General features: G+C 35.6%; 1 protein-coding gene across 6 annotated transcripts in view; it reads left to right on the forward strand.

Annotated features, from left to right (window-relative positions):
- LOC115218235 (vascular endothelial growth factor receptor 1) overlaps positions 1-17,726 on the forward strand; it is a 101,067-nt gene extending 83,341 nt beyond the window's left edge. For all 6 annotated transcript variants that reach the window (XM_029787960.2, XM_029787961.2, XM_029787962.2 and 3 more), the window contains 14 exons: positions 1,126-1,250; positions 1,966-2,152; positions 2,769-2,872; positions 5,175-5,299; positions 6,330-6,462; positions 7,236-7,340; positions 7,872-7,991; positions 8,567-8,832; positions 9,822-9,944; positions 10,779-10,849; positions 12,026-12,066; positions 13,296-13,395; positions 14,381-14,486; positions 15,146-17,726. In XM_029787960.2, the coding sequence (XP_029643820.1) occupies positions 1,126-1,250; positions 1,966-2,152; positions 2,769-2,872; positions 5,175-5,299; positions 6,330-6,462; positions 7,236-7,340; positions 7,872-7,991; positions 8,567-8,832; positions 9,822-9,944; positions 10,779-10,849; positions 12,026-12,066; positions 13,296-13,395; positions 14,381-14,486; positions 15,146-15,667 (2,128 nt within the window). In that variant the 3' untranslated portion in view covers positions 15,668-17,726. The remainder of the gene's footprint in view (positions 1-1,125; positions 1,251-1,965; positions 2,153-2,768; positions 2,873-5,174; positions 5,300-6,329; positions 6,463-7,235; positions 7,341-7,871; positions 7,992-8,566; positions 8,833-9,821; positions 9,945-10,778; positions 10,850-12,025; positions 12,067-13,295; positions 13,396-14,380; positions 14,487-15,145) is intronic.
- Positions 17,727-17,975: the final 249 nt, after the last annotated feature.

Below are 17,975 nucleotides of genomic sequence, written 5' to 3' on the forward strand. Positions count from 1 at the left end.
GAGAATTACCGATATAGCCAAGGGAAAAAAGTTTTCAATTTTGTAGTATTTAGCATAATTTCACTTACTTCTGATTAGATTTTATTTTATATTTTCATTAAATAAAAACAATTTTTGTTTAACAGATATCACATTGAAGGCTATTAAATTACAAAGTGTTTGTGTTGTTTATAATAAACTTTATTTTACATTTTTGCCCACAAGAGAGTATGTCCAATCTTTAGCATACTGCTGTATGTCTTCTCAAATCACCTGTGTTGATAAATACACACAGGTGTTGCAAATTAAGTTTAATTACCAATAAACATCAGCTTGGATGACACTTTACTCAACTGGTAGAGGAAGGTAACCGATCAAGCTGATTATGTAAACAGAATTCTTTTCTGCCTATTCTTGTCAGAACCTTTGATACAGAGTATTAAAATTTTAACCCCTTTCACACTTATAAAATGTCAAGCAAACTTCAAAATTTTTTTATTACTGTTATTGTCAGTATGGGCAGAACTTATGAATCATTTACTGCGAAGGAGAAATTAGATATATACTCCATTTTGATGAGTAGAAACTCCAAGCAATGTAAAATATGGCCCATTTTGTGGTTTTAGTAAATTTATACAGAAAAACTAAACATTATACCATCCAGCATAAATAAAAGACAATTTCATTATGTGTATTTAAGCCATTATTTTTTCTGTAAAACTGGTATTAAATGAGTCAACTTCCAGTATGAATGTTTACGTTTGTACGTCTTTTTCAAACAAAAAAATTTCAAAACAAATTCTGGAAACAATCTACTCAGAATTTATGCACCCACCAAAGTTTATTTGTACTTTTGCGAAAAAAAAATGTGTAAATTACATGGGTTTTTATGGTAAATTATCAAAATTTTGGAAGGATTTACTAAACAGTGATTGTTAAGCTAGTGTTTGGAACATAATAGGTTCTTATATAAGATTATGATGGAGGGTTTTAGCTTAAATATGGAACAATTTAAAATAAAAGGTTTTGTTTTCTAACTCCAGTCTATTGGTATCAAAAGGCTTAGATATAAGTGTTTTAAAACAAAATATATGAAAGCATTTATGATATTAAACTTTGAACGTTTGATTGGGTTTTTTTTTTCAGAACAAACTACTCTAATATCCTTACCAAAAAATTCAATTCAATTCAGTTGACTGATTCTGGAATCTACCGATGTAGAGTGAACAATTCTATGAAATTTGATAAAATTATTTCTCTCAATGTTGAAAGTAAGTAAATTTTCTCTCCCCTCTTCTCTTCCAATTTTTTTGGCAACTTTGTTACATCCACTCTGTTTCTTACATTTCTCAATCTTCTCCTTCCTTTCTGTTCCATAATCCTCTGTTCTTTTAACCCTTTTCATATCAACCTGCCTGAGACTACCCTTTGTTCTATGATACAAACTTCATACTGAACTGGTAAGTTACAGGAATGCAAACACCCCAAACTGGTTGTCAAGCAGTGGTGAGGAACAAACGCACACACACAAACACATTCTCTCTCTCTCTCTCTCTCTCACTCAAATATATGCAACAGGCTTCTTTTCAGTTTTCATTTAGTAAATCCACTCACAAGGTTTTAGTCAGCCCGAGGCTATATTAGAAGATATTTGCCCAAGGTTCCATGCAGTGGAACTGAACCCAGAACCATGTGATTCTGGGTTGGGGAGCGATTTTCTTACCACACAGCTATACCTGTACCTATTTACTCATGTGAGCTGTGAGGATTGTGAGACAAAGTCCTCCAGAAGGTCTTATCAGAAGCAACCATTACTAAATGCTCCAGCAAGGTCAAGGAAACCTATGAGAATTATTTGACCATCTTGCTCATAGTTTGCCTCTAAATTGCCCTCCATTGGTCTTGCCTGTAAACTCTGTATTGTGATTCTTTCCTCAGACATTCTAGCCATATTCCCATAGTACCAGAGTTTTCATTTTGTTTCAGAGATGATCCCTCCAATGCTTGGTCGTACCATTGAATCAACCCTTCATGCGAGCCTGAACATGTCCCTACCACTCTCTTGTGAAGTAATTGGTGGTAAACCTACTCCAACAGTGCATTGGTATTTCAACAACGACCAAATTTTTGAGAACAACACTTTGGGATTACATACAGAAGATGGAGGCACAATGTAAGTATTTATCCTTTTGTTACATCTTATTTTGATATTAAACACATTATCAAAGTGGTGAGCTGGCAGAATCATTAGAAAATCAGACAAAATGCTTAGCAGCATTTCATCAATCTCTACATTCATCATCATCATTGTTCAACGTCCGTTTTCCGTGCTAGCACAGGTTGGACGGTTCGACCGGGGTCTGGGAAGCCAGGGGGCTGCACCAGGCTCCAGTCTGATCTGGCAGTGTTTCTACAACTGGATGTCCTTCCTAACGCCAACCACTCCGTGAGTGTAGTGGGTGCTTTTTATGTGCCACTGGCACAGAAGCCAGTCAAGGTGGTGTGGGTATCGGCCACGTTCGGATTGTGCTTTTTACATGCCACCGGCACAGGTATCACAACTATAATTTCCATTTGTTGTTGATGCACTTGACCACCAATGACCACCAATTTCAAATCATTGAAACCAATGGATTAGAAAATCCCTGATCAGCTTCTTTTAACCTGTATTGTATTCAAACTTTCTTAAGATTTTATGGGTAATTTTTTTCATTTATTAATTTAATTTAACCCATAATGGTTAAGGCCATACTGGAAACACTGATTATATATATTTTATTTCTGCCCAGACTTGTTATACAAAGAACAACCATTGACCATTCTGGAGTTTATACTTGCTACATAAAAAATCGTGCTGGTTCTGTGTATGCAAATGCAACTGTACTTGTTGGAGGTAAATATGTATTGCTTTATTTTGAAATGTGTTCCATTGTTTCACAGCTGTGTTCACTTAAGGGTCAAGGCAGATGTCACTAATTAGCATCTGCTCTGACTTGAGCACTCTTGTTATCCCTCTTGTCAGTTAAAGGTTCAGGGCAGATGTCACTGATTCCTCGCTCCGAAATAAACTGAGAAGCTGTCTCTTTAAGGTCAGGTGGAAGTGACTCATACATGCATCACTTTGATGGCATACTATTACCTGACCATAGTTCCTTGTCTCAGAAAATACCTCACCAGAGAGAATGCATGCTTTCTCACTTCTTGTGGTTAGGAGATCCATTTGATGCCAAAAAATATTCCATAATAAGGTTTCAGGATATTGAGACTGATGATTCACAAGCTCCCATTGAGGCAAATGAATCTACAGAGATCCTTGGACTACTATAACAATAGTGAACAAGTGTGATTGCCATTTATGTGGCACATCTTTCTAAGCCTGATGCAAATAAAATTCAGACTGAGATTACATGTTTGACATCTAAATGTTACTAGATGCTTACTGCACTTTGTCAGCTCAGCTGGAGGCAATGTGGTTGACGAAAAGTTGACCCACACATTCTACTGATGTTTAGATGGTCTGGGAACAATTCTTGTCAACAAAGACAAACTGAGTCTCTTCTGAAAGACTATCATGTTGGGGATGATGGATAAGTTCCAAAAGTCCTTGGTCTAGAATACTAGTGAGGAACATTAATCATATGAGACATGCTTTATAATATGGAAGTACCACTAGTCAAACTTGTCAGAGATGCATGCTAGACAACCAAACCACCATGCACATATTCATTCAGAGTCCATGCATTGAAAAATTGTAGGCAACAACTACTATCACATGTAGAGCAGAGATGGCTCTCAGTTGAGTTTGCTTTGAAGATTGACCTGCTACCCTCTTTTGGCAAAGATGAGCAGCTAGTCTTTCTCTGCCTAGTGGTGATGGCAAGAGAACTTGTGTGGTAGGTATGGTCAGAAAGTTTAACCCTTTAGCATTTAAATCGGCCATATCTGGCCCATATATTCTACCTGTTTTAAGTTCAAACTGGCCAGATCTGGCTTCTCACACCTACCCTGTGTTGTAATTCTAAGAATAAACACCCACACTTTTGAAATCCCAAAACTATGAGACGATGCATGATTAATTCAAAACAATGTGAATACATAATAAGCATTGAATTTGGTAAATTAATCCAAACACTAAAGGGTTAAGGCTAGAGATTTTCTTCTCTGACCAAGCCGTCAACTTCTTCAATCCCACTCAGAAAGGAGAACGAAGATGAAGAAAGAAGTGCTACCTTTTAATGTGTTTTACAAAAGATGTGTGGCATGGAGAAAAACTAACATTGCTAAATGGGCCTGCTCTGATTATGCAACAATAAACAGGATGTAAGAAACTAAGTGTATGATATATCAATAAGGCGGCGAGCTGGCAGAAACGTTAGCACGCCAGGCAAAATGCTTAGCGGTATTGCGTCTGTCGTTGCGTTCTGAGTTCAAATTCCGCCGAGGTCGACTTTGCCTTTCATCCTTTCGAGGTCGATAAATTAAGTACCAGTTACGCACTGGGGTCGATGTAATCGACTTTATCCGTTTGTCCTTGTTTGTCCCCTCGTGGGCAATAAAGAAACAGATATATCAAAAGGGCCTACAACTTGGTGTGGAGTTTTCTTCAAATGACCCTAGGTGTTTCCCCCACCCTCCCGGCCTTATTGAGGACCACCCATTGTAACCCACCCTTCCTGACACTGTTTTGTATTTCTTAACTGTTCCCAATGCCTTGAGCCCTTCGTGGGTGGTGGATTGATAGAATTGTTAGAGCATCAGACAAAACACTTTTTGATATTTGTTCCAGCTGTTTTGTTCTGGTTTCATATCCTACCAAGTCAACTTTTTCATCCTTTCAAGGTCAGTTAATAAAAGACCACTCCTGCACTAGGGCCTATTCTTCTTGGGGTAGTGAGCAGGCAGAATAGCTAAAGCATTGAAAGAAAAAAAATGTCTTGTGATATTTCTTCAACTCTTTTACATTCTGATTTCAAAACCTTATCAAGGTCAACTTCTGCCATTCATGTCTCCAGTATTGTTAAAATGTAGTACCAGATAAGTACTTTAGTCAACTATCCCCATCCCTAGCTGATCTTAAAAACATTTACTACTACTACTACTACTAGTGGTAGTGGTTGTAGTAGTAGTAGTAGTAGTAGTATATTTCCAGATGTTATTATTGTTGTTGTTGATCTTAAAACCCTTCATTTTTACAGAAAATTATAGTGCTGCTGGATTGAGTAAAGTAGAGGTTATCGTCATAGTTTGTGTATCATTGGCTGTTCTTATTATCAGTTTAGCTGTCATCTGTTTCATCATCAAGAAGGTCAAGATCAAACATGTAAGTTACTGTCAATAAGGACACACGCACATGCACTATATATATACATATACATACATACACATATATACATATACATACACACATATATCACATATATCATTGATTTTGATTTTTCTAAAATTTTTTAACCATTTTACTGCACAAAATGCAAACTAAATCTACCTTGACTTTGTTAAGATTCCATTCAGTGAACATGTGAGAGCAGTTTCTCCCGTTAAACTCAATCTGTTTATTCACTTATCACCTCTGTCATTGTATTACCGTCTCCTGAGTACTGAAATGCTACAGTATAATGACTACAATTAAGAGCTCTCTATATAGTATCTTAAGAAGTGTCAGTATGTAGTGTTAGAAGTTTATCCTTCTCTACTGACACTACATGCAACATAGCATTTAGCAGATAAATTATCTGAGGAATGTATGATATAATGTAATGCCTGCAAGTGTAATAGAACGTCTGCAGCAAATATGAGCCCTGAACTAGTAGCACAACACTTCATCTACTAATTCTCGTCTACACAGGTTATATATGAACCATGAGAATCTGAATATGGTTCTGTCCTTTAACCTTTTCATTACCAAATTTCTGAGGAAATTTTTGTTACAATTAATTGTGAAAATAATGACATGACATATTTAGTAAAATAATTTTGTCATTATAAAGTGGTGTTAGAACATGGAATTTTGATGGAAGATTTTAATTAAGAACCTTTCAAAACAGGAAATCTGTATCATATATCTAGGGTAGTCTCAGGCAGGTTGGTATCAAAAGGTTTAAATCTCCCTTTTGACATCAACCAAGATATCTTGCCATCTTGAAAAGGAAAGGGACACATTGAATAATATAGTCTCAGTGGCTGAGACAAACACTGGATTGTCTTTGATCACAAGACTACTTAGAATTGTTTTGGCATTAAACTACAATGGCAACAACAAAGATAAAATTGGAAGATATAAAAAATCCTAAACTCTTTCTTTATGACAAAGATCTCCATGAGTTATACGTTCTTCACTTCCTTTATTATAGGACTTTGACGATCTTGAGAAACAGCTTGTTGTGCCTAAAGGTGATTACAACCCAGATATTCCTATTGGAGAACAAACTGGATGCCTACCTTATGATTCACGGTGGGAATTTCCGAAGGAACGACTTCGATTAGGTAAGAATTACATTTTTGTCATATTTCTCTCAATCACTCTCTCTTTCTCTCTCTCTCTCACTCATGTCTTTTGGACATACACTTTTTTATGTGCACCAGCAATGACTTTCTCACTGGTAATGTCTTCCCTGTATATTACACAAATGTAATACTTTTTTCCCAAATAAACTGCACTTCATATTCAAGGTTCCAGTGAAGCTTTAGGATGTTATTCATGCACTCAGCTAAGAACCTACTGCATCTCATAGCAGAAACAGCTGTAACCTAATGAAGTTCATAACATAACCATTGTTTTTCTTGTGATATCTCTTTTTCTTATATGTATACTACACTCTCGGAGTGGTTGGCATTAGGAAGGGCATCCAGCTGTAGAAACTCTGCCAGATCAGATTAGAGTCTGGTGCAGCCATCTGGTTCGCCAGACCTCAGTCAAATCATCCAACCCATGCTAGCATGGAAAGCGGATGTTAAACGATGATGATGATGTATATTGTTAGCCACATATTGTATATTCTCCATGTATTTGCTGGTAAGCTGCTCTTGGCAACATTGAAAATACTTTCTTAAAGTGCTTGGTTGGTAATGTCTATTACACTAGTGCTCTTTCTATTTCATATTTGAATTTGCTCTTGTCCAGGCATACCCACACAATGTCAAAAACATCATCTGATCCATGCAAGCATGTAAAAGTAGACATTGAAAGCAATGATTATGACAATAAGGTCTAAACCAGCTTCTTAAGTCGAACTAAAGATAATGCTTCTTTATTTCAGGAATGATACTTGGTCAGGGTGCATTTGGAAGGGTTATCAAAGCAGAGGCAATAGGAATTGAAGATGGAATTGATGTTACAACAGTAGCTGTCAAAATGGTTAAAGGTAAGAGAATTTACAAATATGTTTATGTGTGGAGGGAATATTTTAAAGAAATTTTTCTTTTCACATAACTGGATTTGTCTGTTTCATATTCCTGGAATGATAATGAGATCTTCCTTCCAAGGCCTTTTACTTTGTGGTAAGAAGTCTGCTTCCTAACCACATGGTTTTATGTTCAGTTCCAGTGCCTTCTACTATAGCCCCAGGTTGACCAGAGTGTTATGAGTGGATTTGGTAAGGGAAACTGAACGAAGCCTCTGTGTGCGTGTGTGTGTTATTGTCTCCTTCCTTTGACTTCATGTGATAGTTGTAAATGAGTGTCACTGTCATGCAAGCAGTGTCCTTTGTTTTACTCTTTGGTGGAAACGTCTGGCCATGAGGAAATATTATTTTGCCTGGAAACAGGTGAGGGTTGACAACAAGAAGGCCACTTGATCATAAAAAATGCACCTCAGTAAAATTTCATCTGACTCATGCAAGCATGATAATGTGGACATTAAACCTATGGTGATGATTGACTTTACTCTTTTACAGATTGTACAGACCGTGAACAAATGGAAGCATTGTTGTCAGAATTAAAGATTCTTATTCATCTTGGTCCTCACTTAAACATTGTTAATTTACTTGGCGCTGTCACTAAGAACATCCGATATGGTGAGTGTTTGGTTTCTGGTCCTAATTTTACCAAAATATTCACAATGAGTTAAAGATGAAATAATGGGGTTTCTTATTAGGCTTACAAACTTTCTTTTAACCAGAATATTTCTGTATCTGTTTCTCCACTTACTACCTCTCTCTTCCTCCTTCCCACTTTCCAGCCCTTCTCATCTCTCCCCAACTCCCTTTGTTTTGCCATCTCCCACATTTCCCTTCTCCCTTCTCATTCTTTCCTACCCTCATTATATTTCTAATTCTCTCATTTCTTTTGACTATATGCCTTCTGCTTTCACTCCCATCTCTGCCCCTTTTCTCCTTACTGCTTCTTCTCTTTTCTCTCTCTCTCCTCACTTTTGTTCTTTCTTACCTTATTACTGTATTACAACTTTCATTATTATATTTCTCATCATTATTCCTTTTGAATCTATTTTCTTTTCCTTCTGTTTCCTCCTTGTTGCTTCCTCTCTCTTTCTAGCTGTCTCCCTCTCTCCCTTTTCTACCCCCTCTCTCTCTCATTTTTTTGTCTTTCAAATAATTTTGTTTCCATTTTTCTCTTTGCATTGCAACTTCAGGTGAACTCTATGTCATGGTTGAATATTGTCATTTTGGGAACCTACGCAACTTCCTTTTGAGGCACAAAGATAGTTTTGTGGATACAATGGAGGACATTATGATGGACGAAAAAAAATTCCTGTTGGATGACGCCTCAAAGCCACACTACATCAATCATGCAGACTCAGATAACAGTGAACACCTGAATCGACCTCTAACTACAAAAACTATCATTTGCTATGCTTACCAAGTGGCAAGAGGGATGGAATATTTAGCTTCTAAAAAAGTGAGTCACTGTTCATCCTTCTTCTCATCATCATCATTGTTTTAACGTCTATTTTTCCATACTGGCATGGGTCAGACGAGAGTATGTTGTTGCAGAGTTTTCCACAGTTGAATGCTCTTTCATGTCACCAAATTCCATTTGTATCTAGGTGGGGTAATGATCTCTAAGTCTGTCAGATAGCAAACAGCCTGGGCATTCTTTATGCAGAGAAGTGGAAATAGCTGACACCATGTGAATGAGCCCTTTGTTTACAAAGACCATACCATATGACGTGACGCCTGGATGTGCTTTTTTAGTGGACTGCAAGCAAACAACACAGTCTGGAAGCCAAGAAACATGAACTCATGTGCACACACACACACACACACACACATGACAGACTGTTTTAGTTTCTCTCTACTAAATCCACTCACAAGACTTTCATCCATTTGGGATTGGTAAAATAAGTACCAGTTGGACACTGGTTTCAATACAATTGGCACATGCTCTCCCTTGACACACACATATGCACATGCACACATATACACACATATACGCATGCACACACATGCATACATATGGGTGTGTGTGTCCGGGTCGACATTGTGTGATAATGAGCAGTGTCCTTCATTTCCAATCTTCCATTGAAACATGACCAGCTATGAAGAAATTATTATATTACTTGAAAACAGAGTAAATGTTGGCAACAGGAGGGGCATCCAGCTATAGAAAATCTGCTTTGAAGTCTATCTGACCATGCAAGTATGGAAAAGTGGACATTAAATCTAGCCTAGAATGTTTCCACCCCATTTTGGGATATTTGATTTTTTCTAAATAATACTTAAGAGAACTACATAGGCTATTTTTTCATAGATTTATCTTTCCATTTTTTTTTTTGTGTGTGTATAAGTAGTTCCATATCACTATCATCATCATGATCATCATCTTTTATGCCATTTTATTTTCTCTTTCATATTCACATTAATAATTTCTGTTATGTCTGATAAAAGTATATCCACAGAGATCTAGCTGCTCGTAACATCCTGTTGGCTGCCAATGAGGTTGTCAAGATCTGTGATTTTGGCCTTGCCAAGAACTGCTACAAATCAGCTGAATACCACAAGAAAGGAGATGTAAGTTACATTTATATTGCTAAGCCTCATCAGTTATTTTATTTGAGATAGTTCCATATTAGTAACAGGATGACCTTACATGGCAGTAGTGTCACATGGTAGTAACAGAATAGCTTTATATGGAGGTAGTGTCACATGGCAGTCATTGAATATGAAAATAATGAGATATGGGAGTTACAGAATGTCTTAAATGGCAGTATAGTAACATGGTGATTACCGAATAATCTTATATGGTAATAGTGTCACACAGCAGTTACAGAATAACCATATATAGTAGTATTGTCACATGGCAGTTATAGAATGACCTTATGTGGTCATATTGTCACACAATAGTTACAGAATATTCTTACATGGCTATTATCACATGGTAGCTGCTACTGATTTTATATGGCCATATAGTGTCTGAATGACCTTATATGGCAGTAGTGTTTTATGGTAGTTACTGATGACCTTATATGGTAGTAGTATCCACACGGACGTTACAGAATGACCTTATATGACAGTTGTGTCATATGGTAGTTACTGAGCAACCTTAAATGGCAGTGTTGACATGGTAGTTATAAATTACTAGGAGTAACCCTGGGGTTACTTCTAGTCCTATCAATTGATTTTCTATTTTAAAGTGATGTAAATTAAAACTTCTTGTTAAAATTTCATGCAAATTTATGTTCTAATCATTTGTTTAATAATAAAGAAGTTATTTTACTATATTCGTTATTTTTGAAATTAATTGAAAGAAACTGTATAACAGAAATATGGTAGCAAAAGACTTAAAATTTATGTAACAGATTTTCATAAGAATGTTTGTTGATTATTGATGTGCTTGTGTTGCAGACACCCGTTCCCATCAAATGGATGGCCATTGAATCTCTGACACACAGAATCTACACAACGAAAAGTGATGTGTGAGTTTGTTCTATTATTCTAACACACTTGCTTTATATGCACCAATACAAACAACATACATGTACATAATATATATATATATATATATATATATATATATATACATATATATGTGTGTGTGTTTGTCATTCACCATGATAGATCACTAGCCACTAAACGTTTTTTATTTTCTCTCCTTGTTTATTTCTGTGAAAGAGCGTAGGCTCGAACATAAAAGACTTTCTCACTTCCTGAGCGTTAAACTAATACATCTGTCTGTTGTTTACACACCCATATTCGTTTTTTGTAAATTCTCACTAATATATATATATAAATATATATATATATATACTCGCCTGGCCTCCGTGCCAGTGGCACGTAAAAAGCACCATCCGAGCATGGCTGTTCGCCAGCCTCGTCTGGATCCTGTGTCGGTGGCGCATAAAAAGCACCCACTACACTCACGGAGTGGTTGGCGTTAGGAAGGGCATCCAGCCGTAGAAACACTGCCAGATCTGACTGGCCTGGTGCAGCCTTCGGGCTTCCCAGACCCCAGTTGAACCGTCCAACCCATGCTAGCATGGAAAGCGGACGTTAAATGATGATGATGATAGTGAGAATTTATGAAGATGGGTGTGTAAACAACAAACAAATGTATTAGTTTAATGCTCGGGAAGTGAGAAAGTCTTTTACATTTTGAGCCTATACTCTTTGACAGAAAGGAACACAGAAATAAACAGGGAGAGAAATTAAAAAACGTTTAGTGGCTAGTGATCTATCATGGTGAATGCCAAACACACACACACACACACACACACATATATATATATATATATATATCAGCAATGGAAGCAGCCTTAGTAACAAATATTGTTTTGCACATCCAAGTTAAGCTGCAGCAATCATCCTAAGAAATCATCTTATATAGACTATAGACATTAAGTGCTAAAAAGGCACAGATTATATTGGCAGATGAAATTTTTTTCAGCACCAGTGAATGGGACTGTTGTATCGTGTGGTTTTAGCACAATTTACACTTCATCATCAACATGATTTCTTAGGATGATAACTGAAGCCTTCAAAGAAACACATTTGGATGCACCAGTATGTATGTATGTGTGTGTGTGTATGTATGTTCATCTGTATTTGTAGTACTGTAGTAATTCTATATGAATTCTTGCGTCTTTCTATTGCAGATGGTCTTATGGAGTTTTTATTTGGGAATTATTTTGTCTTGGTAAGTTCCTCTCTTTACTCATTATTTTAGCTTTTGAACAGAGAAGGAGTGCTACAAAAAACAATACCTTAATACTCCTGTAGCTTATGCAATCTGAGCTTCTTTAGATTCATAAATCAACTTCAATAAAGCTGATGAGGTCTAAACAAGACCCAAAAAAGGAGTGGTTCTTGTTTTTGGGTGATGGTAGGCCTTAATTCATCACTCAGTTTAACATTGCCCTCTGGCTCTTGTATGCTTTTAGCAAAATCCACATGTTGCCAGCACTTCAGTGTGGACTTCAACCTGAAGCTAACTTTCTTGCACTAGCATTTTGTCAACATTCTAATTATTTTGCCAATATGACTGCTTTACTTGTTTCAGTCATTTGACTGTGGCCATGCTGGAGCACTGCCTTTAGTCAAGCAAATCAACCCCAGGACTTATTCTTTGTAAGCCTAATACTTATTCTATTAGTCTCTTTTGCCTAACTGCTAAGTTATGTCAACCTAAACACACCAGCATCAGTTGTCAAGCGATGTTGGGGGAACAAACCTTTCAGTTTCCGTCTACCAAATCCACTCACAAGGCTTTGGTCGGCCCAAGGCTATAGTAGAAGACACTTGCCCGAGGTGCCACGCAGTGGGTCTGAACCCAGAACCATGTGGTTGGTAAGCAAGCTACTTACCACATAGCCACTCCTGCGCCTTATTATTATTTTTTTTATTCATTTTCCCTATGCTTTTGAGGTACAAGGCCAACAATTTTGAGAGAACAGGGTTAGTTGATACTGTTAATCAACCCCAGTACTTGATTGGTACTTTATTTTATCAACCTGGAAAGGTTGAAAGGTAAAGTAGACCTCATCAAGATTTGAACTCTAAGCATAAAGAGTTGAAATACTGCAAAATATTTCTTCCAACACTCTACCACTTCTGTTAACTTGCCACCATACATATCATCGTCGTCCTCATCATTTGACATTCACATTTCCATGCTTGCATGAGTTAGACAGTTTGATAGGATCCTTGGATTGTACTCCGGTCTCGGTTTTGGCATGGTTTTTATAGCTGGATGCCCTTTCTAATGCCAACTACTTCTTAGCTTGTACTAAGTGCTTTTTTTTTCATACCAATAACACGAGTGAGGATAGCATTCTGCTTGTAAGACTGCATATAATTCTTTTGATACCAAAAAAAATTTTACTTTACGTTTGATTGATCTTTGCAATCTTTGTCTTCCTTCAAAAGGTGGCAATCCATACCCCAGCGTCAAAATAAATGAGAAATTCATTGATTTACTGAAATCTGGATACAGAATGGATAAACCTCAGTATGCAACTGATGAGATGTAAGAAGTGTTTTGTTTGTTTTTATGTTTTTTTGTTATATTTTTTATATCCTTGAAATGAAAGTGTCAGATTAAATGTCAATGAATGGCGGATTAAATATGGTATGGCAGTTGAGTGTGTTTGTGATTGTGTGAGAATGCTAATATTTTGTTTGTCATCATTTGAGTGAAATAGTGATATTTACATTACAACCTGTTGCTCTTTACTTTCAAAGACCTGTAGAGTAAAAAAAAAATCCTTTACTTGAGAAAACAGGCAACAGTTGGTGACTGGAAAGCATCCATAAATAAAATCTTTCCTCAAAACTATTCCCATTCAAGCTATACTAGCATGGAAAAGCATACATTTAACAAATGACCAAAAGATATATACACACACACACACACACACACACACACACACCAAGTATTCATGGAGGCGACAGGTTCAAAGGAATATTGTCAAGCCATTTAGAATAACAACCTCATAGCAAGAAGTCTGAGACTCAAGATGTTTAATCCATAAATGTGTTTCTAGCAAAATATTTCATGTTGAACTCATAGCAACAGATTATACATATATATATATATATATATATATATATATATATATATATATATATATATATAAATAAATAAATGAATAAATGGAGTTGAATGCAGATGCTATTCAAATTCTTTTACTTTTGACATATGTTTCGAAGACAACATTGGCTTTATTCCAAAGGAATAAATGGTGTAAAATAATGTAATCTTCTCATCAGGAAAGAAAGAGAACCTATCTCAACAACAAGACATTATAACAATTTTGAAGACTGCATAAATGATAAACAGAACGCTATTAAGTATTTTAAAAAAACCGTTAGTAGATCCAATGTCAAAGGTTGACCCAAGGGAGAGAAGGGATAAAGAAATAATAAAGAAGGATATATTGGTTGAAAAAATGTTCAAAAGCTTGGAATTAGATTGATGATGATGATGGTGGTTGTCTTGTTTTAATTTACAGATACAAAGTTATGTGTGATTGTTGGAAGGTTGAACCAGGACAAAGACCTACATTTTCTCGACTTGCAGATACAATGGGCAGTTTTCTAGAAGCTGGAGTCAAGCAAGTATGTTTGCATTTCAACCACTTATAATTTGTCATATTCTAGCTACTGTAATACTTATTTGTGATACTAACCAAGCTACAACTGCATTTCTTATGAAGTAGAAAAACTATTTAATTGATTTATTTAATTACTATATTTGCCTGATAAATACCAATTCTAAAATAGGTATTCCATTTTTGTGCTTGGTTCTCTTACCCATAACATTGTATGTAATTAGTTAGAACGATGACTGCACAGTTACCTTCCTTCTGTACACATACCTCATTTTACACTTTCCACACTTCAGGTACAGATCTAATCTCAAATCAGTGTATATCATTTCTATCACATTGTTTATATAAATAAGCAAACATTAAATAAAACAATGATAGTAGTGGTTTATTCAATAATCAAGACAGCCAAATATCTTCATTTTATGTATACAATCTTTTAACGTTGCATGATATCATTATAGACATCTCAGGTCTAACTAAAGTGATATTTACAATAAAAATTATCACTAAAAAAACAATAAAACTCTCATAAATGACCAACCAAATTATGGACCAAAAGCAAAATATAGATTTAAGATATTGATGATGATTGCTCTCTGTTTTCTTTTCTGTGACTCATTTATACATATATACATTTTTTTTTATTTTGCTTTTTCTTTTTCATAGTACTACTTAGATCTGAGCCAAACCTATGTGGACTTACCTACAGAAAATTGTCAAGATGGCTATCTGAAAATGGATGGACTTGAGTATACAAAGATGTCTCCTCAAGTGCCTGATATCGATGCGGACACCCTGTCAAGCCACTCCAGCCAAGCAGCAGCTATGCAAGAATACATGAACCCACGTTGGGCTAATGAAGAAGCTGAAAAATATGAACTGGAAGCTATGCTCCTTTCCAATGGTTCTTGTCTGCAGCCACAGGATGCAAATTCTAAACACACTAAAGCCCAAGTACACCATCAGGAAGATAGTGACAGTGGTCATTCAAGTGCCTATGCTCCTGGAACATCTCCGAATATCAATAACGATGAATATTTATTACCTCAGAGCATCGCATGTAAGAAAGCTGACGATTTGTTAACAGGTGACAATTTGGATTCCTTTGGTTCCCCATATCCTTATAATGATGTGGCACCTCCAGACTACAGTGCTGTGATGGAAGATGTTGGAGAAAAAGCCTTATGAAAGAGTTCATTTGTTTCTTTTAAATGAAATTAATGACAGACTAAAGCTGTTCCTATGCAGTTTCCTGCAAATCCCTGACAAGGTGTTTCTGGATTGGTTTTTTTTTTTCTTAGGTGTGTGTGCATGTTCTGGGAATATAAATAAATATATTCTAGGATTATTTAATATCTCCAGAGATAGCAGATATGCAACATCAAATCTAAGAATCAAGCAGAAATGATGCTTGGTCAAGGAAAACTGAACAACGTAATCAAAAAAACTAATTGCTCCACTGCAGTTACTTTTGTACATAAACTATACTGAAGTGCATAAACTATACATTTTTCTACAGAAATCAAATTCTTGATAGAAAAACCAGCTTTTTTTTTATGTATTAAAAACAAAAAAACATTCTCTTTCTTTTCACACTATTTTAAATATATTTTTATTATTATTCCATAATTGTTTATATTTTTAAATTCCATTCATCATCCTTCTGTTTTACTTTTTAAAAAACTGTAGTTCACACCAATCTTATATCATTTCATTTCATCTGGAGTTGGGGGGGTCATAGTATTTAGGGTTGGCTAACATATCAAGGAAGAACTTAGTTAAGATTACTTGGAAATTTATTCCATGTTCTGAAATCTGTTTGGATTGTTTCTTTAATAAAATGTTACAACACATTATGAGGATGAACTTGTACAGAAAGCATCTGTGGTTGTTTCTTTTAGCAATGGCTTATGAACAAACTGGGGTTTGCTATCATATTTTTACATGTGTCTATATCTGTATGTGATGTGATCAGCAATTGCAAATATACTGTGGAAAGCCAGCTAGATATTATTTTTGAAGTTCCAATCATTCAACTAAATTTTTTAACTTTTAAACTTTTGGACCTACGTTTTTTCTTTTTTTAGTTTACTTTTAGGTTGGAATTTGGTTAGTTTTTCTGCCAATGATGGCTTTTTACCTATTCTAAATTTTTTCAACACTTCATATAAAATATAAATTAAAATTTAGCATCTTCAAATTGCCCAAATTAAATATGTTGTTCTGTAGCAATTGGGTTTCATGCTAATCAAGGTATTTACATCAAATTCTTTGGCAGATATTTTAGCCGGTTGCTCCCTTTTTTTTAAACCAAAACTCTGACAAAGTCAGAATAATACTTTGATTTCCTCTCACTAAACTGATATAAGCAGAGGTGTGTATCTTGTCCAAGAACAGCTTACACCTACATTTTTGAGTTGTTAAATCACTGTAGAGTTCAGTAATATTTTCTTTTAAGACCATCAATGAATGAAAAAAAAAACTAAAATCCTTTTTAAAAAAATCAAACTCATGATGATGATGACGACGACCAAATTTAAAATCTAAAAGTAAAACATTTTGTCATGAAATTAATGACCATACTCATGTTCATTTATATTTGGTCAATCTAGAACCATTACTTGTTCACTATTAAAAGTCTGTTGCAGGAATCAATGAAAGAATAAAATCTTCTTCATGATATTCTACAAATACATGAATTCATTTTACCACACATGTAATGTAAAGCTTCAATGTACATTACACCACTCAAATCAGTAGTTCTAAATTGCAACCATCTTTCATTCTCAGTGCCTTCATCAAACAAATTCTTCCATTATTTTCAGTAGCCAAACTGTGAGACCCTGTTACACTTGTTGCCAACACAGTATAATATTCATTTTATACTGGCATTACTCAACGATGTCATCAATTTTAACTAAATAATTTCCTTCTCTTATACATACATGGCTGTATGATTAAGAAGTTTGTTTCACAACTGTGTGGTTTCAATTCCACTGCACGACATGTTTTCTAATCATAGCCTTTATTCAACCAAAACTTTTTGGGTAAAATTTCAGAGATGGACTGTTGCTGTTAGTGGTTGGTAGGTTTGATCCAAGACCAGTTTGACTTGAGACCAGTAGAGTCTGTTCTGTTGCAAGTATGTGGGCCAAGCCAGGTCTGTGGTCTGAAGATAACTCCCTCCTTTTCTCCTATCAGCCTTGGAGGCCCTAATAAAAGTGATGGATATTGCTCTTACTTCTGATGATTATAAAAAATACACAAAAGAAAATAATTGGTTTATATAACTTGACCAAAGAATGGATTTAGCATTATTTCATATCCTCTGTGTGTGTGTGTGTGTGTGTGAAAGAGAGAGAGAGAGAGATGCAGTGGTCAGTCGCCTTTGCACTATGTTATCTTACCATATGGCAACTGGAGGTGAACTCTTATTAAGTTGATATTATGAAATGGTTTCAGTTCTAGATTAGAACCATTTCAGTTTATGTTTACT

This window comes from Octopus sinensis, linkage group LG13, assembly GCF_006345805.1.
Source record: "Octopus sinensis linkage group LG13, ASM634580v1, whole genome shotgun sequence".
Classification (NCBI taxonomy): Eukaryota; Metazoa; Mollusca; class Cephalopoda; order Octopoda; family Octopodidae; genus Octopus; species Octopus sinensis.